The 19,821-nt window shown below is 50.6% G+C and overlaps 1 protein-coding gene across 1 annotated transcript in view; it reads left to right on the top strand.

The window, feature by feature from the left end:
- The window catches only part of plxna1 (plexin A1), a 232,846-nt gene that overhangs the window by 189,402 nt on the left and 23,623 nt on the right, over nucleotides 1-19,821 (top strand). Inside the window, exons 14-20 of the mRNA XM_033036992.1 lie at nucleotides 770-890; nucleotides 4,274-4,413; nucleotides 4,945-5,115; nucleotides 7,195-7,288; nucleotides 8,421-8,660; nucleotides 9,396-9,539; nucleotides 14,985-15,219. Coding sequence (XP_032892883.1) covers nucleotides 770-890; nucleotides 4,274-4,413; nucleotides 4,945-5,115; nucleotides 7,195-7,288; nucleotides 8,421-8,660; nucleotides 9,396-9,539; nucleotides 14,985-15,219 — 1,145 coding nt within the window. The remainder of the gene's footprint in view (nucleotides 1-769; nucleotides 891-4,273; nucleotides 4,414-4,944; nucleotides 5,116-7,194; nucleotides 7,289-8,420; nucleotides 8,661-9,395; nucleotides 9,540-14,984; nucleotides 15,220-19,821) is intronic.

The following is a 19,821-nucleotide window of genomic DNA, read 5'->3' on the forward strand; positions in this document are numbered from 1 at the left end:
CCTTCTCTCTCCCTCCCTCCCTCCCTCCCTCCCTCCCTCCCTCCCTCCCTCCCTCCTCCCTCCCTCCCTCCCTCCCTCCCCCCCTCCCTCCCCCCCTCCCTCCCTCCCCCCCCCTCTCCCTCCCTCCCTCTCTCCCTCCCCCCCCCTCCCTCCCTCCCTCTCTCTCCCTCCCTCCCTCCCTCCCTCCCTCCCTCCCTCCCTCCCTCCCTCCCTCCCTCCCACTCTCCCCCCCCCCCCCCGTGTGTGCAATGCTGGAAACAGCAATTACCATGAAACAATACAAAGTGATGAAATAACTCAGCGGGTCTGGCAGCATCTCTGGAGAACATGGATGGGTGATGTTGCAATTTGGAACCTTTCTTCGGACTGATAGGTGACGTTTTGGGTCGGGAGCTGACTTTAGACTCAACAGGCGACGTTTTGGGTTGGAACCCTTCCTTATACTAGGTCGCGACCCTTCTTGAGACTGGATAGGTAACGTTTCGGATCGGGACCCTTTATCAGACTGGACGGGGCCCATTTCTGGTCGGGTCTCTTCTTCAGACAATAAATCACATTTTGATTCGGGATCCTTCTTCAGATTGGATAGCTGACATCGGGTTGGGACCATTCTTCAGACTGAGATAGGTGACGTTTCAGGTTGGGACCCTTCCCCAGACTTAGTCGGCGATGTTTCAGTTCAAGGCCCCTCTTCAGACTCAATAGGGGGTGGTTTGGGTGAGGACCCTTCTTTGGCATGGTGGTGATGACCTGCACCTCTCCTCAACAGAATCGTGTGTGACATGGAACAAGCCTTGCCCCAGGTGGCTGACAAAGGCTTCGTGGAGGTCTGCGTGGTGGATTGTAATGACGACTATCGGGCCATCTCATCGGAACCCTTCACCTTCGTGGTAAGAATCCAAAGTATTTGAATTCTTTAGCTTTAACTTTATTATTGGACATGTGCACCGAGGTACAGTGAAAAGCTTTGTTTTGCACGCTATACAATCAGATCAGATAATATCAGGCATAAATACAATCCAGGTAAACTCAGGTGCAATAGGTAGAGCAAAGAATGCAGAATATAGTTCTCAGCATTGTAGCGCATCGGTTCCAGAGACAAAGTCCAATGTCCACAATGGGGTAGGAGTGAATCGGACAGTACCCTAGCTTATGGAAGGACCATTCAGAAGCCTGATAACAGAGGGAAAGAAGCTGTTCCTGAGTCTGGTGGTGCGCACGTTCAAACTTCTGTACCTTCTGCCCGAAGGGTCCAGGGAGAAGAAGGAATGACTGGGGTGGGGCAGGACATTATGTTGGCTGCTTTCCCTAGGCAGCGTGAAGTGTAGATGGAGTCGATGCTGGGGAGTCTGGTCTGTGTGATGGACTGGGCTACATCCACAACTCACTGCAATTTCTTGTGGTCTTGGGCAGAGCTGTTGCCCAAACCAAGCTGTGATGCAGCCCTACAGTGTGTATCCTATGCTTCAAAATAATGTTTCTATGCCGGTGAGAACTTTAGAAAGTTGCGAGCTTTTGGGGAATGCTTAGTGGACATGGACAGGATGTTTCCAGTAATGGGAGAGTCTAGGACCAGAGGGCACAGCCTCAGAATAAAATGACATACCTGGAGATGAGGAGGAATTTCTTTAGCCAGAGGGTGGTGAATCTGTGGAATTCATTGCCACAGAAGGCAGTGGAGGCCAAGTCATTGGTTATTGTTAAAGTGGAAATTGATAGGTTCTTGCTTAGTAAGTGTGTCAAAGGTTACACAGAGAAGGCAGGAGAATGGGGTTGAGAGGGAAAGATAGATCGGCCATAATCGAATTGTGGAGTAAACTCAATTGGCTGAATGGCCTAATTCTGCTCCTATGTCTTATGATCTTGTAGGACGGTGCTATAGAAATGTAGGACCTTCTTTATGAGTTTGCATAACCGCACTCGCTTATTGCACAAGTTCATTCCCCCTTTTATACCTTCTGTTCTGTTCCTCTGTCTCCCTGCAAGTGACTCCGTTTTACTGCATACTGTAGATAGACACAAAGTGCTGGAGTAACTCAGCGGGTTCAGAGAAAACCTAGGCAGCAGCATCTCTGGATAAAAAGAATAGATGACGATTTGGGTCGAGACCCTTCTTCTCAACCAGAAACGTCACCCATTCCTGTCCTCCAGGGATGCTGCCTGACCCGCTGAGTTACTCCAGCAGGATCTATCTTCGGTATAAACCAACATCTGCAGTTCCTTCCTGTTAACCTGGCTGAAAAAGACAAAGTGCTACGAGATCTGCTGTCCAAGAAGAACCACTGGTACTGGGGGACAGAGCAGCAGGCCGCCTTTGATCAGTTGAAAACAGAGCTGTCATCCACACCAGTGCTCACATTATACAACCCAAACAGTGCTCTAAAGATCTCTGCTGATGCCTCTTCCTTTGGCCTGAGGGCAGTCCTGCTGCAGAAGAGCGATGCCATGTGGTCACCTGTGGCATATGCGTCCAGGTCAATGACCAACAGAGCAGCGCTATGCTCAAGTAGAGAAGGAGGCATTGGCTGCAACGTGGGCATGTGAAAGGTTCAGCTGTTTCATCCTGGGAAGACCATTCGAGCTGGAAACTGACCATAAGCCGTTGGTGAGTCTGCTGGGAGGGAAAGCTTTGGATGACCTCCCACCAAGAGTCCAAAGATTTAGGATGAGACTCATGAGGTACAACTATACAGTCGATCATGTCCCTGGCAAAAGCCTGTGGACAGCCGACACCTTATCTCGTGCTCCTCTGAGAGCCGCAAGAACACACACAGACACAAGCCTATTAGAGGACACCAACATCTATGTAGACTCTGTCATCAGCAACTTTCCTGTCAGTGGAGATTATCTGAGCAGCCTGAAGGCAGACAGCACATGCTCTGCACTGATGGAGTACTGCACAGACGGCTGGCCCGACAAAAGCCAACTGCAGGGAGTGCTGAGACATTACTGGGCTGATAGAGCAGTGCTGACTGTGCACGATGGGCTGCTGCTGCGGAGCACGAGGCTCGTCATCCCATCAGCCTTACAAGGTGATGTGCTGCAGAGACTACATGAGGGACACCTGGGGGTGACAAAGTGCAGGGGCCGGGCCAAACAGACGGTATGGTGGCCAGGACTCAGCAGCCAGCTGAATGACATGGTGCTGAAATGTAGAACCTGCGTCCAAGAGAGAAGGAACGTCAAAGAGCCGCTGATGCCAACGGAGATGCCAGACAGGCCTTGGCAAACGTTGGGAGCTGACTAGTAGTAGATTATTTCTCAAGGTATGTGGAAGTTGCGCTGCTGTCACCCACAAGGTCCACAGACGTGGTGGTGCACCTGAAATCCATGTTTTCTCGTCATGGAATTTGTGAGTTTCTTAAAAGTGACAATGGGCCCCAGTTCTCAGGTGTGGGAGAGAGGTTAGAAAGCCGAAGAGACTTGATTGGTGATTTATTGATTTGTTTTCTACAGTAAAGAAAAAGAGAGTGAAATGTGATTGTGAAGTTGTTCTGTTAAACCTGTTACATTTACCTGAAACCTGAGAGTTTAAGTTTTGAAGAACACAGCCTGCTAAAGTAATAGTTCACAGTATGGTAACGCGTAAGTTATTTTATTGCTATTTTGCATGCTTGAAACAGGGACAGATCAGGGACAGGTCTTCCAGCAAAAGGGCAGAATAAACCCCTTAAGACCTGCAGAGACAAAGGTAGTCCACCCTTTGTTCTCAAAGAAAGGGAGATGTGGTATTATGGAATAATAGTGTAAGGAATGCCTTTATTTTGTAGTAACCGGAAGGGAGCGCTGCCACCAGTGGTCAGGCTGCAGTGACGGCATCCGGCGTGAAGTTGGCGCTGTGGGCGTAACCGGATGTGAGGTGGTTACCCCGGGGGGTGTGAGGGAATGCCCGGGCATGCACACGAGCCTGCTGCTGCTGTACAGAGTTGCTAAATAAAGACAGGCTCCGATTACGTCGTTGGACGAGCCTTATTATAAGAATAACTTGACACTTCCGACACATTTTCTGTGCATTGTCTCAGTGTACTACTGATAGACACTTGTACTGTACCTGAGATGCTTATATAAGATGTATCTAAATGCTTGTGTGTAGTGATACTTGTACTGAGCTGTATACAAAAATGAACTGCAATGTACCTCGGTACATTTGACAATTAAAGTACCATGCAACCATTGAAGATCGACTTTGTTTTGTTTGCCTCTCTGCTCCCCCCCCCTCCCACCCCCCCCCCCCCACTCCCTCCCCCCCCCCCCCCATCATCCATCATCCAAGGCTCCAAAGTTTAACAAGGTGGTCCCCTCGCAAGGGCCAGTATCCGGTGGCAGCAGAGTGACCATCATGGGCGACCACCTAGATGCCGGAAGTTCCGTGCAGGCATTCATTGGAGACCCCGGGAACTGCCGATTTGAAAGGTGAGCACGGAAGTACAGCTCTGAAGAAGGATCCCAACCCGAAACGTCACCCATCCGCTTTCACCAGGGACGATGCCTGAACCGCTGAGTTACGCCAGCACTTTGTGTCTATCTTCGGGGGAAATAGATTGGAAAATCGAAGGTAGACAAAAATGCTGGAGGAACTCAGCGGGTGAGGCAGCATCTATGGAGCGAAGGAAATAGTCGACGTTTCCGGAAACGTCGCCTATTTCCTTCGCCCCATAGATGCTGCCTCACCTGCTGAGTTCCTCCAGCATTTTTGTCTACCTTTGGGTTTGTAGGTCAATCAGGCCTCTGTAAATTGCCCCTAGAGTGTGGGGAGTGGGATGAGAAAGTGGGATAAGTTGATCGATGGTCGGCGCGGACTGGGTGGGCCGAAGGGCCTGTTTCCATGCTGTGGGACTCGACGCAGCGTTTGCAGGGACGTGGTTTTGTCTCTGCCGGTTATCCATCGTTCCTTCCCGTTGACGATTTGCGTTCTCTGCCCTTTCTGCGCCCGTTGTTCCTCAGGAGGACTCCAGGGGAGATCATCTGTGTGACGTCGGCTTCCACCAAGGGCACGGGTTCAGCCAATATCACAGTCAAAATCAACAGGGCCGTGCTACTAAACCCCACCGTAATGTACAACTACACTGACGACCCCACCATCTCCAAAATTGAACCAGAATGGAGTATTTCCAGGTAGGCTCTCTCGGGAATTAGGCCTGTTCTTGGTTCTTGGTTTCTTGGGCCTCCAAAATATTCCAAATGGAATTTAAACTGGAGGTGGTGAAGGGAGGGATTAAGCCAGAAAGGGTTATTGGGTAGAAAGAGCTACTTTAAATTTAGTTGCATCTGGTTGGGGAACTATAGTTGGGTGGAGATTATTCCATGCTTTAATTGTGCGGGGGAAGAACGAATTGCTGTACACATCTGTCTTTGTAGCTGGGATCACAAATTGGATCGAATACCCTCGTCTGCTCCTAATTGGTTTGGGGTTGGTGTAGGTCTTGTAATCTATGTCGAGCTGACCATTTAACATTTTGTAAAAACAGGTCAAACGGTGAGCTTCACGCCTGTCTTGGAGAGGGTTCCACGTTCCTTGTATCATGGGCCCCCCCAGCCTTAGCTCTGTGCCCCCATCTCATCGCTCACGTTGGTTCTTCATCAGTTGCTCCCCAACAAGATAATGCAGTAACTTTGCCACTGTGCCGCCCACTGTTGTGTTTTGTCCTATGTTCTAAATAGGCAGCACAGTGGCGCAGCTGTGACCCGGGTTCGATCCTGACCAGAGGTGCTGTCTGTACGGAGTTTGTACGTTCTCCCTGTGACCGCATAGTATTTCTCTGGGTGCTAAGTCCGTCTAAACCTACCTGATCTCCCAGTTGCTAAACACTTTAACTCTCCCTCCCATTCCCACACTGACCTTTCTGTCGTGGGCCTCCTCCATGGCCAGAGTGAGGACCACTGTAAATTGGAGGAGCAGCGCCTCATATTTCACTTGGGCAGTTTGCACCCCAGTGGCATGAACATTGACTTCTCTAATTTCAGGCAGCCCTTACTTTCTCCTCCCCTTCTCAGCTCTCCCTCAGCCCTCTGGCTCCACCTCTTCCTTTCTTCCTCCCGCCCCCTCCACTCACATCAGTCTGAAGAAGGGTTTCGACCTGAAACGTTGCCTATTTCCTTCGCTCCATCGATGCTGCCTCACCCGCTGAGTTTCTCCAGCATTTTTGTCTACCTTCAATTTTCCATCATCTGCAGTTCCTTCTTAAACATTTTATCTCTGTTTGCTTTGTGGTTAGCTTCTCCCAACTTACAATGATCTATTCTACATTTCCCTTGCTCTCCATTCGTGTAATCCTGTTTTCACGCCTTAAACTTCCTTATCTACATGTACCTCCCACTCCCTTGACATAAGTCAGAAGAAGGGTCTCGACCCGTAACGTCACCCATTCCTTCTCTCCAGAGATGCTGCCTGTCCTGCTGAGTTACTCCAGCATTTTGTGTCTATCTTCGATTTAAACCATCCTCTGCAGTTCCTTCCTACACAAATGCAATGGCTGGTTGGGTGAGTGAGTGAGTTGGTGACCCTGCTGGTGTGACAGTGAGAGAGGTCCCCGACCCTGTCACAGCACGGACCACTCCTGGAGAATTATTCATGGACTCTCCGCGCCCGCTGACAACCCCCTTGTGCCAAGGACTGAATAAATGTCACCGTCTCGTTGCTGCCCTCCACACACATTATTCACCGTTTAAGCTTGAGTGTGTGCTCTCAGCCCTTACTCAAGATTAAAAGACCCATTCCCTCATTTTAGTTTAGTTGTGGAGGAGAATGTGGTGGAGGAGAATGTGATGTTTAAGATGCTTTTGAAATATCGGGCTTGTGAACGGGAGACCGCAAGACATGGGACATATTCCAACCCACTGGTGATATATTAATTGTTTTTCTCTCTCCCCTCCCCTTCCCTCTCTTTTCTCTCTCAATATCTTTTTTCTCTACATCGCTACAACTCTCCCTTTCTTTCCCTCTCCCTCCCCCTCCCCCTCCCCCTCCCCCTCCCCCTCTTTCTTTCCCTCTCTCCCTCTCTCTCTCTTCCTATCTCGTTGCCACTCTTTTGTTCTCTCACTCACTCTCTCTCACCTGCTCTCTCCCACCTTCACTCTCTCTCATTTTCTCTCCCCCTCTCTCCTCCCCTCCCATCTCTCTCCTCCCCCATCTCTCTCCTCCCCCACTCCCTGCTCTCTCCTCCCCACACTCTCTGCGCCCTCTCTATAACCAAGTGGTGGGACTCCACTCACAGTGACAGGCACCAACCTCGCCACGATCCAGGAGCCCAGGATTCGAGCGAAGTACGGCAAAGTGCAGTCGACCAACGTGAGTGCCTGGGCTTGGTTGTGCTAACGTACGATGGCTTCACCCTGATGGAGGGTATATCAGGCAGCGAGGAATGTGGGAGGGTTTCATTTCCCGCCGATGCTTGATAACGTCGAACCTATTCCACTATCAGAACGGTTACAGCATGGGAGAAGGCCATTCAGCCCATCAACCTCTTACTACCTCAACGTAAACTTTACTTTAGACTTTAGAGATACAGCGTGGAGACCGGCCCACAGTGTCTGCACCGACCAGTGATCCCTGTACACTCACACTATCCTACACACTCGGGACTGTTTACAATTTTACAGAAGCCAATTAACCTTCAAACCTGTACGTCTTTAGAGTGTGGGAGGAAACCGAACCACAGGGAGAATGTACAAATGGTGTCCGTAGTCAGGTTTGAACTGGGTCTCTGGTGCTGTAAGGCAGCAACTCCACCGCTGCGCCACTGTGCCAACCCGAAGCCAATCTAACTGACCTCACTCTCGACCTTGTGCCCACCGTCTGCAGATTCCATCCCTTCCAAGCGAAGCTTCCTCCACCAAACCCCAGGCAATACGTTTTCACCCAAACTACTCACAGCAAAAAAAAAATTCCAAATGTCCCTTTTGGATTCTCCAGCGAGTCGCAATCGGCGTGTCTCTTGGCTCTCGATCAGGGACTATGTCTCTCTCTATCTGTGCAGACACAAGAAGCTATAAATGCTGGAACATTGAGCATAAAACAGTCTCCACCACTCTAAACTTTAGAGATACAGTGCGTAAGTAGGCCCTTTGGCCTACTGAGCCCGTGCCGACCAGCAACCACACTAGTTCTAGAGTGGCACGGTGGTGCAACGGTGGAGTTGCTGCCTTACAGCACCAAAGGCCCGGGTTCGATCCTGACTACCGGGGCTGAGTACAGAGTTTGTCTGCTCTCCCTGTGATCGTGTGGGTTTTCTCCGGGTGCTCCGGTTTCGTCCCACACACCAAAGGCTCTACCCGCTGCGCCACTGTGCCACCCACTGGCCTCCTCCTGTTCCTGCACCTTCTCCCGTGTGGCGGGTGCATTGCCGTGGCCCTTCCCGTGATGTTGGAGCGTGTGCTTGCCGTGTGACTGGTGTGTGACGGCGGTACCATGTTCCCCACAGGATTGCAGGGTGTTGAACGACACGGCCATGGTCTGCAGAGCTCCATCCATCATGGGCCCCGACTCCGTCTCTCTGAACAGCCCCGCTCAGCCCGACGAGGTGGGATTCATCATGGACAATGTCCAGTCTGTGCTAGTCATCAACGGGACGGGCTTCACCTACCACCCCGACCCCACCTTCGAGATGCTCAGCCCCACAGGATCCCTTGAGCTGAAGCCCAGCTCCCCCATCATACTCAAGGTGAGTGGGGGAGGGGGATATGGGGAAGGGCAGTGGGGGGGAGGGGGATATGGGGCGTGGTGAGGGGGAGACAGGGATAGGTGGATTAGGGGGATAGGGGAGCTTGGGAAATGGACGGGAGAACAAGATGGGGACCAGGGGGGAGGGGGAGAGTGATATGGGGGAGGGGGCAGATGGAGAGGGGGGTATATAGAGGGGGCAGACGGGGAGGGGGAAGGGGGATATGGAGGAGGAGGGAAGAAGAGGGGGGAGAGGTGAGTTGAGGTCAGGGGGCAGGGGGTGTGGGTCAGTGCCGGAGGACTCTGGGAACGGACAGGGAGGTGGAGTTATGGACAACCTCTGTGAAACTGGTCGTAAGGAGCTGGCGCAAGGGACCGGCTGGTGGTAAAGGTCTGGGGGGTAACAGTGAGTGGAGGTCAGGAGTAGACTATTGGTGGAGGTCAGAGGCCGACTGCGGAGATCAGGGGTCGATTGTTGGAGGTTAGGGGTCGACTGATGTTGAAGGTCAGAGGTCAACTATTGGTGAAGCCCGTCGCGTGCACATGGAGGGAGGCTACATTTTGCCCGCGCCGACTTCACTGCGGCTGGGACGTGACGTGGCGGGACTCTCTGTACAGCGCTCGCGCGTATCTCTCTCTCACCGCGAGGCAGGAGGGAGATCGGCCTTCCGTCACCCCCGGAGACTTTACCTTCTGCCTCCCTCCCTCTCTCCCTCCCCCCACCTCTTCCCTCCAGGGCCGCAACCTGATCCCCAACACGCCGGGCAATGTCAAGCTGAACTACACGGTGCTGATCGGGGACATCCAGTGCGCTCTGACCATCTCGGAGACGCAACTCCTGTGTGAACCACCCAACCTGACCGGCGAGCACAGAGTCTTGGTGAGTGTCCTTCCTCCGATCTCCTTCTTGGTCGCTCGGGACAGAGATCCCCACCACCCCGGCCAGGGAACCATTCTGGTTGGCGTTGACCCATTCTACCTGATGTGGTGCCTGTGGCCGGTCCCAGTGTCAACAGACTGTAAGACCCACGTTGGCAAACCTACTCACAAAGTGCGGGAATAACTCAGCGGGTCAGGCAGCATCTCTGGACAACTTGGATAGGTGACGTTTCAGGTCGGGGCCCTTCAAGTTCTCAAGATGCTGCCTGACCCAACTGGGTTACTTCAGCACATTGTGTCTAAAATTTATTAAATACATTTTATTAATTAGATTGGCAATCAGGCCTCACCACTTCAGAACAGTTAAAATAAAACTAGATTTTTAATATAACTAAAAGATCACTAAAGTTTAAAATATAAAACCTTGTTTTTAACTATCTATAGGTGCCTTGTGTCTCATCGAGGGACATCAGAAAACAAAACACTGACACTATCCATAATTAAACTAGTGGAACATGTAGGAAGGAACTGCAGATGCTGGTTTACACCAAAGACGGACACAAAATGCTGGAGTAACTCAGCGGGACAGGCAGCATCTCTGGAGAGAAGGAATGGGTGACTTTTCGGGTCGAGACCCTTCTTCAGACTGATGTCAGGGGAATGGGAGGTACATAGATAAGGAAGTAGGTCCAGGAAAAATGTATGCAGGAAAAATGTTCCCCATTTTGGGAGAGTCCAGAACCAGGGGTCACAGTTTAAGAATAAGGGGTAGGATATTTAGGACTGAGATGAGGAAAAACTTTTTCACCCAGAGAGTTGTGAATCTGTGGAATTCTCTGCCACAGCAGGCAGTGGAGGCCAGTTCACTGGATGTGTTCAAGAGAGAGATAGATTTAACTCTTGAGAAGAACTTTTTTCACACAGAGAGTGGTGAATCTCTGGAACTCCCTGCCACAGAGGGTAGTCGAGGCCAGTTCATTGGCTATATTTAAGAGGGAGTTAGATGTGGCCCTTGTGGCTAAGGGGATCAGAGGGTATGGAGAGAAGGCAGGTACGGGATACTGAGTTGGATGATCAGCCATGATCATATTGAATGGCGGTGCAGGCTCGAAGGGCCAAATGTCCTTCTCCTGCACCTACTTTCTAAGTTTCTGTGTAGAGATAAGGAAGTGTAAGGTTCTTCATACGAAGGGTCTTGACCTGAAACGTCACCCATTCCTTCTTTCCAGGGATGCTGCCTGTTCCGCTGAGTTATACCAGCATTTTGTGTCTAACTAGTGAAATGTTTGTGTGTGTATGTCTATACATACATATTTATTAATATATATTTGAAAATATATGATATATATGTGTTTGTTATATATATGTATACATATATGCACACATATATATATGTATACAAGTGTACGCACACACACACACATGCTCACACAGACACACATGCTCACACAGACACACGCATATTAACAGACACACTCACATGCACACTCACACACACATGCACACTCACACACACATCCACACACGCACACACACATACACACACGTACACACAGGCACGCGCGCACACACACACACACACACACACACACACACACACACACACACACACACACACACACACACACACACACCTGTTTACCGACAAACATGTGGGAGGAAACTGGAGCATCCGTGGAAAAACCCACCACTCGCAGTGAGAACGTGAAAACCATAGACACAGCCACTGACAAACATACAGACACACACCGACACACACAGACGCAGCACCTGAGGTCAGGATGGAACCTGGTCTGTGGCACTGTGAGGCAGTGCCTCTACCTACTGTGCCATGGTGTTTTGCTCAAGATTCCTGCACCTGTACTTCCTTTGTCTCTAATAATATTTTGTTATTTGCATCCGCTGAACACTTCAAATTAAACAGGTCTGGCTTTGCAGTTCTCTCTCCTGTGCTGAGAGCCCTGTGACACATGGGTAGACAGCCTGTCGAGGGCTGTGGCAAACCACAGATCACTCCTGATAAATGCTCAACGCCTCTGTGCCAGCATTTATTTTCCGCTTGGGTGCATCCAGTCTCAAACTCCAGATTAAAAGTGGGCAGCGTGCAAATCTTGCGCGGTGAAGATTGCTGACTGTTTGCTCAGCAATAGACTCAACGAAAGAGAAATATAAAGGCTTGTGGTGATTGCATTTGCACCGTTTCCACAGCGTTCAGTGCTCACTGCTCTGATCCCATACGCTGAGAATTGATAGGAGTTTAGTTTAGAGATGCTGAGTGATAGGTGGAGATATAAACAGCAGATTTAATTTACAGCACTGAAACAGGCCCTTCCGCCCACCCAGTCCGCAACAACCACCCCATCTACTAGTTCTATCCTGCACACTAGGAATCATTTACAGAAGTCATTTAACCTACAAACCCCGCACATCTCTGGGATGTTTGGGGAAACCGGAGCACCCAGAGAAAACCCACACGGTCACAGGGAGAGCGTGCAAACCCAGTTTGAACCTGACCGGGGATGCTGTCTGTACTAAGTTTGCACATTCTCCCTGTGACCATATGGGTTTTCTCTGGGTGCGCTGGTTTCCCCTCGCATTCCAAAGACGTGCAGGCTTGCGGGTTAAAGATAGACACAAAATGCTGGAGTAACACACACGCTGATCTCTGGAGAAGAAGGATGGGTGACGTTTCGGGTCGGGACCCTTCTTCAGACCAAAAACGCCACCCATCCTTTTTCTCCAGACATGCTGCCTGACCCGCCGAGTTACTCCAGCATTTTGTGTCTATCTTTGGTATAAACCAGCATCTGCAGTTCCTTGTTTCTACAGCTTTGTAACTTATAATTGGCTTCTGTAAACTGTCCCTAGTTTGTGTAGGATACAAAGAACATTTATTATCACATACACCAATTATGTAGTGAAATTTGACTTGCCATTTGCAGCACACCAATAAAAATAAGACACAACATAAAAGAATTTAACATTAAACATAAAAACTTCCTCTCACAAAGGCAGCGAAGTCCTGTCCTATCCACTGATAGAACTAGTGTATGGGTGATCGCTGGTCGGTGCGGACCCAGTGGGCTGAGGGGCCTGTTTCCACGCTGTATCTCTAAACGCTCTTTGCCTCTGATCATGTTACCATCCCTGTGTGAGGATGTGCCAGGACACTGCCAGTCTTACAAATTGCTTCTCTTGCTACTATTTTGTCTGGTAAATTGTAGCGCAGTTGGGGCCCCCGCAATAGGGAAGGCAGGAATGCTGGGCTCATTCACACGTCAGGATGGTATTTCTCACACTGACAGAACAGGCAGATGGGGCCTCTGTTTCACATCGTGCCTGTACTGCCTCATCACGAATCACACGAGGGCGGGGAACAAGACAGCGACTAAATCACTGGGACACACGGCTCAAGAGCAGTCTTTGCTGGAGTTATTAATTCTTCACGCCACTGCCTTGCTTTGGCAGTGATATCGCAGTCTGTTCAGAGCGGCCAGCCCACACGCACAACCTGGTAACAGCTGGGCGAGTTCGGCTGTTTTGAAAAAATGCAGCAAACCGTGCGGGCACGTTGCCTTTGATGTTGTGAAAGGCATTCAGGACATGTTTTGAAAGTGCTCTTAAAGTTTATCTTCGGCACCTAAACACTGGAGATTTTGGGATACACAGGTCCACCACCGATTTTCCGGCAACTGGTGGTCTGGCCCCCTCCTTTAATACGGACAAAATCCCCCCCACCCACCCCTGGATGTCCCCCCGAAAATGTGGTGCCTAGGTCGGGCGAGGCGGCCGATCTCGACCTCATCTGGACTTCCGCGGCTGATCGGCGGGTCAAATTGGCCCCCTGTGGCCGGGGCTCTGGAACTCCACCCGGCCAGAGCCGGCAGATCTGTTCCCATAGCCGACCTCCGGTATCTCAGCCTCCCGGTGGCTTAGGCCGACCGTTCTGTTACCGTGGATTCCTCTCGGAGGCTGTGACCTCTGTTGGTCCGGTGAAACGGATAATCCAGAACGGCTCTGTGACCAAGGGTGCCGGAAAATTGGTGGTGGACCTGTACTGGGGACCCCTCGGATTCCAAATGACCTAACTTACGAAAATCCTTCTTTATGCAAATTCTCTCCCCTCTTCTCTCTCCCCCCCCTCCTCACTCTTTATGCAAATGTATATATATTTTTAGCATTTTTAAGCTAGGACTGAAATATTTCATGGTATTTATTAATGGCAGGATGCAGTATATAAACATAGAACAGTTCAATGCAGGAACGGGCCCTTCAGCCCACAATGTCTGTGCCGAACATGATACCAAGTGGAACTGATCTCATCTCGTTGCACTTATGTGCAATGACAATAAAATATATTCTTATTATTATCTGCCTGTACATGATCCATATCCACGTGGCTGTGTAAACACCTCCTAAACGCCACTATCGTATCTGCCTCCATCACCACCCCTGCCACCCACCATCCTCTGTGTAAAAATACTTGTCCTGCACATCTCCTCTGGACCTACCCCAATGTCTCCTTCGATGTTCCCTTTGCCTCCCTGTCCCATGCAAGTGGGGATCGGTTGGTTCATTATCCTTTGTAGATTCCCGCAAGTGGGCAGGAAAATTGTGGGGACGAGAGGATACAGAGTGAGTGAGTGAGTGAGGTAATGGGAGGCCAGCACGGATTTGATGGGCCGAGTGGCCTATATCGTGCACGGCACCGCTGCGGGTGGTGGGAGGGATTCACAACAGCAATGATTCATGTGCTTCTTAAAACCATCTCTCTGTAGCTATTGACCCTTTAACATCTTCTCATGTGACCTGGTAGATCACTGATGATGCTGTGTAAATGCACAATGTTCTTGAAACTTGAAATGGGAAGTGAGGAGACCTCATTTACTCTTGTCTGGGGCCTGATAATTAACTATCTCCTTCTCTCCCTCTCCCTCTGCCTATTTCTCTTCCCTCTCTCTCCCTATCCTCTCTCTCCCCCTCCCCTCCCTCCCCCTCCCCTCTCTCTCTCTCTCCCCCTACCCCTCTCCCCATATCTCTCTGCCCCCTCCCTCTCTCTCCCATCCTCTCTCCCCCTACCTCTCCCCCTACCTCTATCCCTCCTATCTGTCTCCCCCCTATCTCTCTCCCCCCTCCCTCTCTCTCCCATCCTCCATTTCTCTATCCCATCCCTCTCTCTCCCCCCATTCCCTTCCCCCTCCCTCTCTCTCTCTCCCATCCTCTCTCCCCCTACCTCTATCCCTCCTATCTCTCTCCCCCCTCCCTCTCTCTCCCATCCTCCATTTCTCTCTCTCTCCCCCCATTCCCTTCCCCCTCCCTCTCTCTCTCTCCCATCTTCTCTCCTCCCTCCCTCCCCCTCTCTCTTTCCCATCTTCTCTCTCCCCCATCATTTCCCCTCCTCTCCCCCCCCCCCCCCCACCCCCCATCCATCCTCTTGCTCCCACAGATCCAGGTGGGAGGGCTGGAGTTTTCCCCTGGGATCCTGCACATTTACTCGGACAGCTTGCTGACGTTGCCAGCAGGGTTTGGGATCGGGGGAGGGGGTCTGCTGCTGCTGCTCATCATTGTCATTGTGCTGATCGCCTACAAGAGGAAGTCCCGCGATGCCGACCGCACCCTGAAGCGTCTCCAGCTGCAGATGGACAACCTGGAGTCTCGGGTGGCCCTGGAATGCAAGGAAGGTGAGAGCTTCCCAGCGCGGCCTTCCTCCTTCCCTACAACTCTCTGCGGGTGGGGTGAACGCACAGAGTCTTTTAGCCAAGGGTCGGGGAGTCAGGAACCAGGGGACATAGGGTTTAAGGGGCTGAGACGCTGCCTTGTGGGCGGCCCGGTGCGGGGCGGAGACGGTGCTCCGGCGGCTGAGGCGGCGTTCTGGCGGCGGCGACCTGGATCCGGGGCTCGGCCGCGGGCCAGTGGAGGACAATGTCGGGAGCTCGCGGGTCACAGGCTGGTGCCTGTTTTCCGGAGCACCCGTTGCAACAGCTGCGGGCAGCTTCGACCACCCCCGGACCGCGGAGCTTGAACCGCGGGACTGATACCATCGCCCGGTGGGGTATCGCCTCGGCGCAGAGGGAGAAGAGGAGGGAAGAGACAGTAACTCTAAGACTTTTGCCTCCATCACAGTGAGGAGGTGTTTGGTGAACTCACTGTGGTGGATGTTAATTTGTGTTTATTGTGTTTTGTTATTATTACATGTATGGCTGCAGGCAACAGCATTTCGTTCAGACCGAAAGGTCTGAATGACAAATAAAGGATTCAATTCAATTCAATTCAATTAAGGTGAGAGGGGCGAATTTAATAGGAGCAACCTTTTCACATAGAGGGAGGTGGTGTATGGAATTTTCTGCCAGATGAGGTAGTTCTTCTTCTTGCGAATGGCGTGCACAGCCTAAAGTTGTCAGACAACTTGTTCTATTTGATCTTATTGGATTGAACGCCGGGTTGATTGCATTTGTCGAAATAGGGCTGACCACGTGAAGGTTGCAATCTACCACCCCATGAGGTAGTTGAGCCAGGTACTATTACAACATTCAACAAACATTTGGACAGGTACACGAATAGGAAAGATTTAGAGGAATTTGGGCCAAACGCAAGTAGGTATAACTTGCGTAGATGAGACATCTTGGTCGGAATGGATGTTGGGCCAAAAAGCCTGTTTCCATGCTGTATGACTCTATGACACCTTTTATGGTCTTGATGGGCAGCATTGATCTGATGGGTTGAAGGGCCTGCTTCTGTGGGGATGGGTCTATAACATGTAGGCCATTGAAGATGTCGACCGTGGAGGTATGAGCACTAGATTTAATAAACAATAGACAATTTTGATGGGGGAGAAAGGGATCAGTAAGGATTCAGCCCTGGGATGTGGACAGTTCAGGTGATGGAGAGAACAGTTGTCTGTGCTTCCAGGCAAGAGTTGTCCTTGACATTGATTAATGGTTCTTTGGTGTTTTATGGTCATATGTGTGAAGTGCAAATGTACAGTGAAGTTCTTTTCCTACAAACAGTCCAGTAGAATATTGCCATACCACGATGAGCAAATTGTACAGAAATAGTCTATTGATCCATGTTTAGGCGCCATTTTCAAAGTCCAGTCCGCGCTCTAGCGAGTACCAGGCTGCTGTAGGGCATCCAGCCGTCGCCTTCCTTGGATGTGTGGGTCGACCAAGCAGACCAACCTCGCCCGTCCACCTTTTGTGCCCCGGGGCCGCTTCCCGCAGCTGACCTCCAGAGGGCGATAGGCCAGACCCCGGTTCCCTCTCCTCCTACAGGCCTCGCTCCAGGCCTGTCACCGTGGTCCTCATCATCACCGGCTCCACCGCCCTGGTGTCGAGCACAGTAACGCTCGGCGCGCTCTCCCTTCTGGAGGCCGGATGTTCGTCGGATTCTCCGAGCAGGAGCAGCCGGCTTGGCAGCTCCCTATAGGCCGCAGAGCTCTGGGGGCTTTGGACTAAAGATGAAGAGCATCCACTGTGGATTTGTGGAGCCTGAGGGCAGGCCGCAAGCTGTAGCAGGGTCTGATCTCAGCTGGCTCCTACACAAAGAGTCACTTCTCCCTGCTGCTATGACATAGACTTTATTTCTCTGCTATCTTTCTCCCGATTCAACAACTCAGAATGAAGGAGATTACAGAGAGTGGTGGACACTGCCCAGTCCATCATGGGTGCTGACCTCCCCACCATTGAAGGGATCTACTGGAGTCACTGCCTCAAACAGGCAGCCAGCATCATCAGTGACCCACACCACCCTGGCCACGCTCTCATCTCACTGCTACCGTTGGGAAGTTTAATTTAGACATTCAGCCCTTCGGTCCACCAATTCCATGCCAACCATTGATTACCTGTTCTATGTTATTCCAGTTTTGCATCCACTCCCTACACACTAGGAGCAATTTACAGAAGCCAATTAACCTGCAAACCTGGGATGCATGAGGAAACCAGAGCACTTGGAGAAAACCAAGCAGTCACAGGGAGAATGGACAAACTCCATACAGAACGCACCCATAGTCAGGATCGAACCTGGGTCTCTAGCGTGTAAGGCAGCAACTCTGCCGCTGCACCACTGTGCCGCCCTAGAAGGTACAGGAGCCGGAGATCCGTGACCACGAGGTTCAAGAAAAGCTTACTCCCAATTACATAGAAGCATAGAAAATAGGTGCATTCGGCCCTTCGAGCCAGCAACACCATTCAATATGATCATGGCTGATCATCCAAATTCAGTATCACGTTCCAGCTTTTTCCCCATGATTCCCTTAGCCCCGAGAGCTAAATCTAAGTCTGTCTTGAAAGATTATGTGCAGGCTGATAAAGGTGGTCTTGGCATCATGTTCGGTGCTGACGTTGTGGGCCGAAGGGCCTGTTCCAGTGCTGTAGTGTTCAATGTCCTTGTACACTGCACAACATTAACCTCAACTATGAACTTTCAAAGGACTGTCTTTGATTGCACTAAGGATGCTTTTGTTTTAACTAGTATTATGGTAATTAATTTATTGGATTTTGGTTTATTAGATGTGTATCGTGCTTACAGGCCTGTTAAGCAGTTGCAAGTACAGATTTCACTGCATTGTTGTTAGTACAGATGACAATTAAACACTCTTGACTTGGTAAATTCCATCGTTTAGCTCCACCGCCCTTCCTGCTATTTAATCCTCCCCGTTTTTGAATAGGTTCTGGCTAATTGGAACTTTTATCCTCTCTAATATGCGGCTCCAAATTAAATTTACAGGCAGCGCTTTAGAGTTACAGAGCGATCTATATTCATAACATGGACACAAAATGCTGGAGTAACTCAGTGGGACAGGCAGCATCTCTGGAGAGAAGGAATGGGTGACCTTTCGGGTCGAGACCCTTCTTCAGTCTGAAGAACCAGCATCTGCAGTTCCATTCCTTCTCTCCAGAGATGCTGCCTGTCCCGTGGAGTTGCTGTACTCCAGCATTTCCATACTTCCAGCATGGGGCGACAGATGGCACAATGGGCTAAGTGTTCGGCTGGCAACCGGAAGGTAGCCGGTTCGAATCCCGCTTGGAGTGCATACTGTCGTTGTGTCCTTGGGCAAGACACTTCACCCACCTTTGCCTGTGTGTGAATGTGTGTGAGTGATTGGTGGTGGTCGGAGGGGCCGTAGGCGCAGATTGGCAGCCACGCTTCCGTCAGTCTGCCCCAGGGCAGCTGTGGCTACAGAAGTAGCTTACCACCACCAAGTGTGACTGAGGAGTGAATGAATAATGCGATGTAAAGCGCCTTGAGTATTAGAAAGGCGCTATATAAATCCCATCCATTATCATCATCATCATCATTTCGTGTCTATCTTCGGTTTAAACCAGCATCTGCAGTTCCTTCCGACACAAGCCATATTCATAACCGCGAGCGAGGTCCTGTGTTGAATGTGAGGTTCGTGCATCGGAATTTCATAAGGAGTTAACGAGGGACCGCGTTGATGCAGCCTTCCTTCAAATTGATGTGTAGGAATGAACTGCAGATGCTGGTTTAAACCGAAGATAGACTCAAGAAGCTGGAGTGACTCAGCGGGACAGGCAGCATCTCTGAGGGGAAGGAATGGGTGACGTTTCAGGTCGAGACCCTTCTTCGGGGTCTCGATCCGAAACGTCACCCATTCCTTCTCTCCAGTGATGCTGCAAGTCCCGCTGAGTTACTCCAGCGTTTTGTGTCTGTATCCTTCAAATTGATGCGTGGTGACTTGCCGGTGGTTGCTCGGTGAGCGAGCGGGAGGAGGCCGAAGGGCAGGGAAGATAAAAAGATTTGGACTCCCGATAAATTGAACCCATCACAACAACACAGCAAAGAAACCTGGCCGGGTTATTAAAGATTGGTCCGTTACTCTGACCCGCCTTGTATCACGAACCCTGGAAACGCCTCTAAATCACAGACTGGGTCACAGCTAGACTATAGCATCCATTAATACCAGCTATGCTTCAGGGTGTAAAGTATATCCGTCAATGGGATTAATTAATTAAACTCTACAATCTTTTGTTTGACTGATTTTTTTGTCAACAACATTTTTTTTGTTCACCAACATTTTTTTTTGGCTTTACAAAAGGACACAAAGTGCTGGAGTAACTCAGCATGCCTGGCAGCACCCTTGGAGAACATAGACAGGCGGCTTTTCGGGTTGACCCTTCATCAGACCGTGTCTGAAGAAGGGTCTCGACCTCAGGGCTCTCAGTGGCTTTTCTGAAGAAGGGTCCCAACCCCGAACGACACCTATCCATGTTCTCCAGAGAAGCTGTCTGATCCGCTGAATTACTCCAGCACTGTGTGCCCTG

Source organism: Amblyraja radiata, chromosome 18 (assembly GCF_010909765.2).
Source record: "Amblyraja radiata isolate CabotCenter1 chromosome 18, sAmbRad1.1.pri, whole genome shotgun sequence".
Taxonomy (NCBI): Eukaryota; Metazoa; Chordata; class Chondrichthyes; order Rajiformes; family Rajidae; genus Amblyraja; species Amblyraja radiata.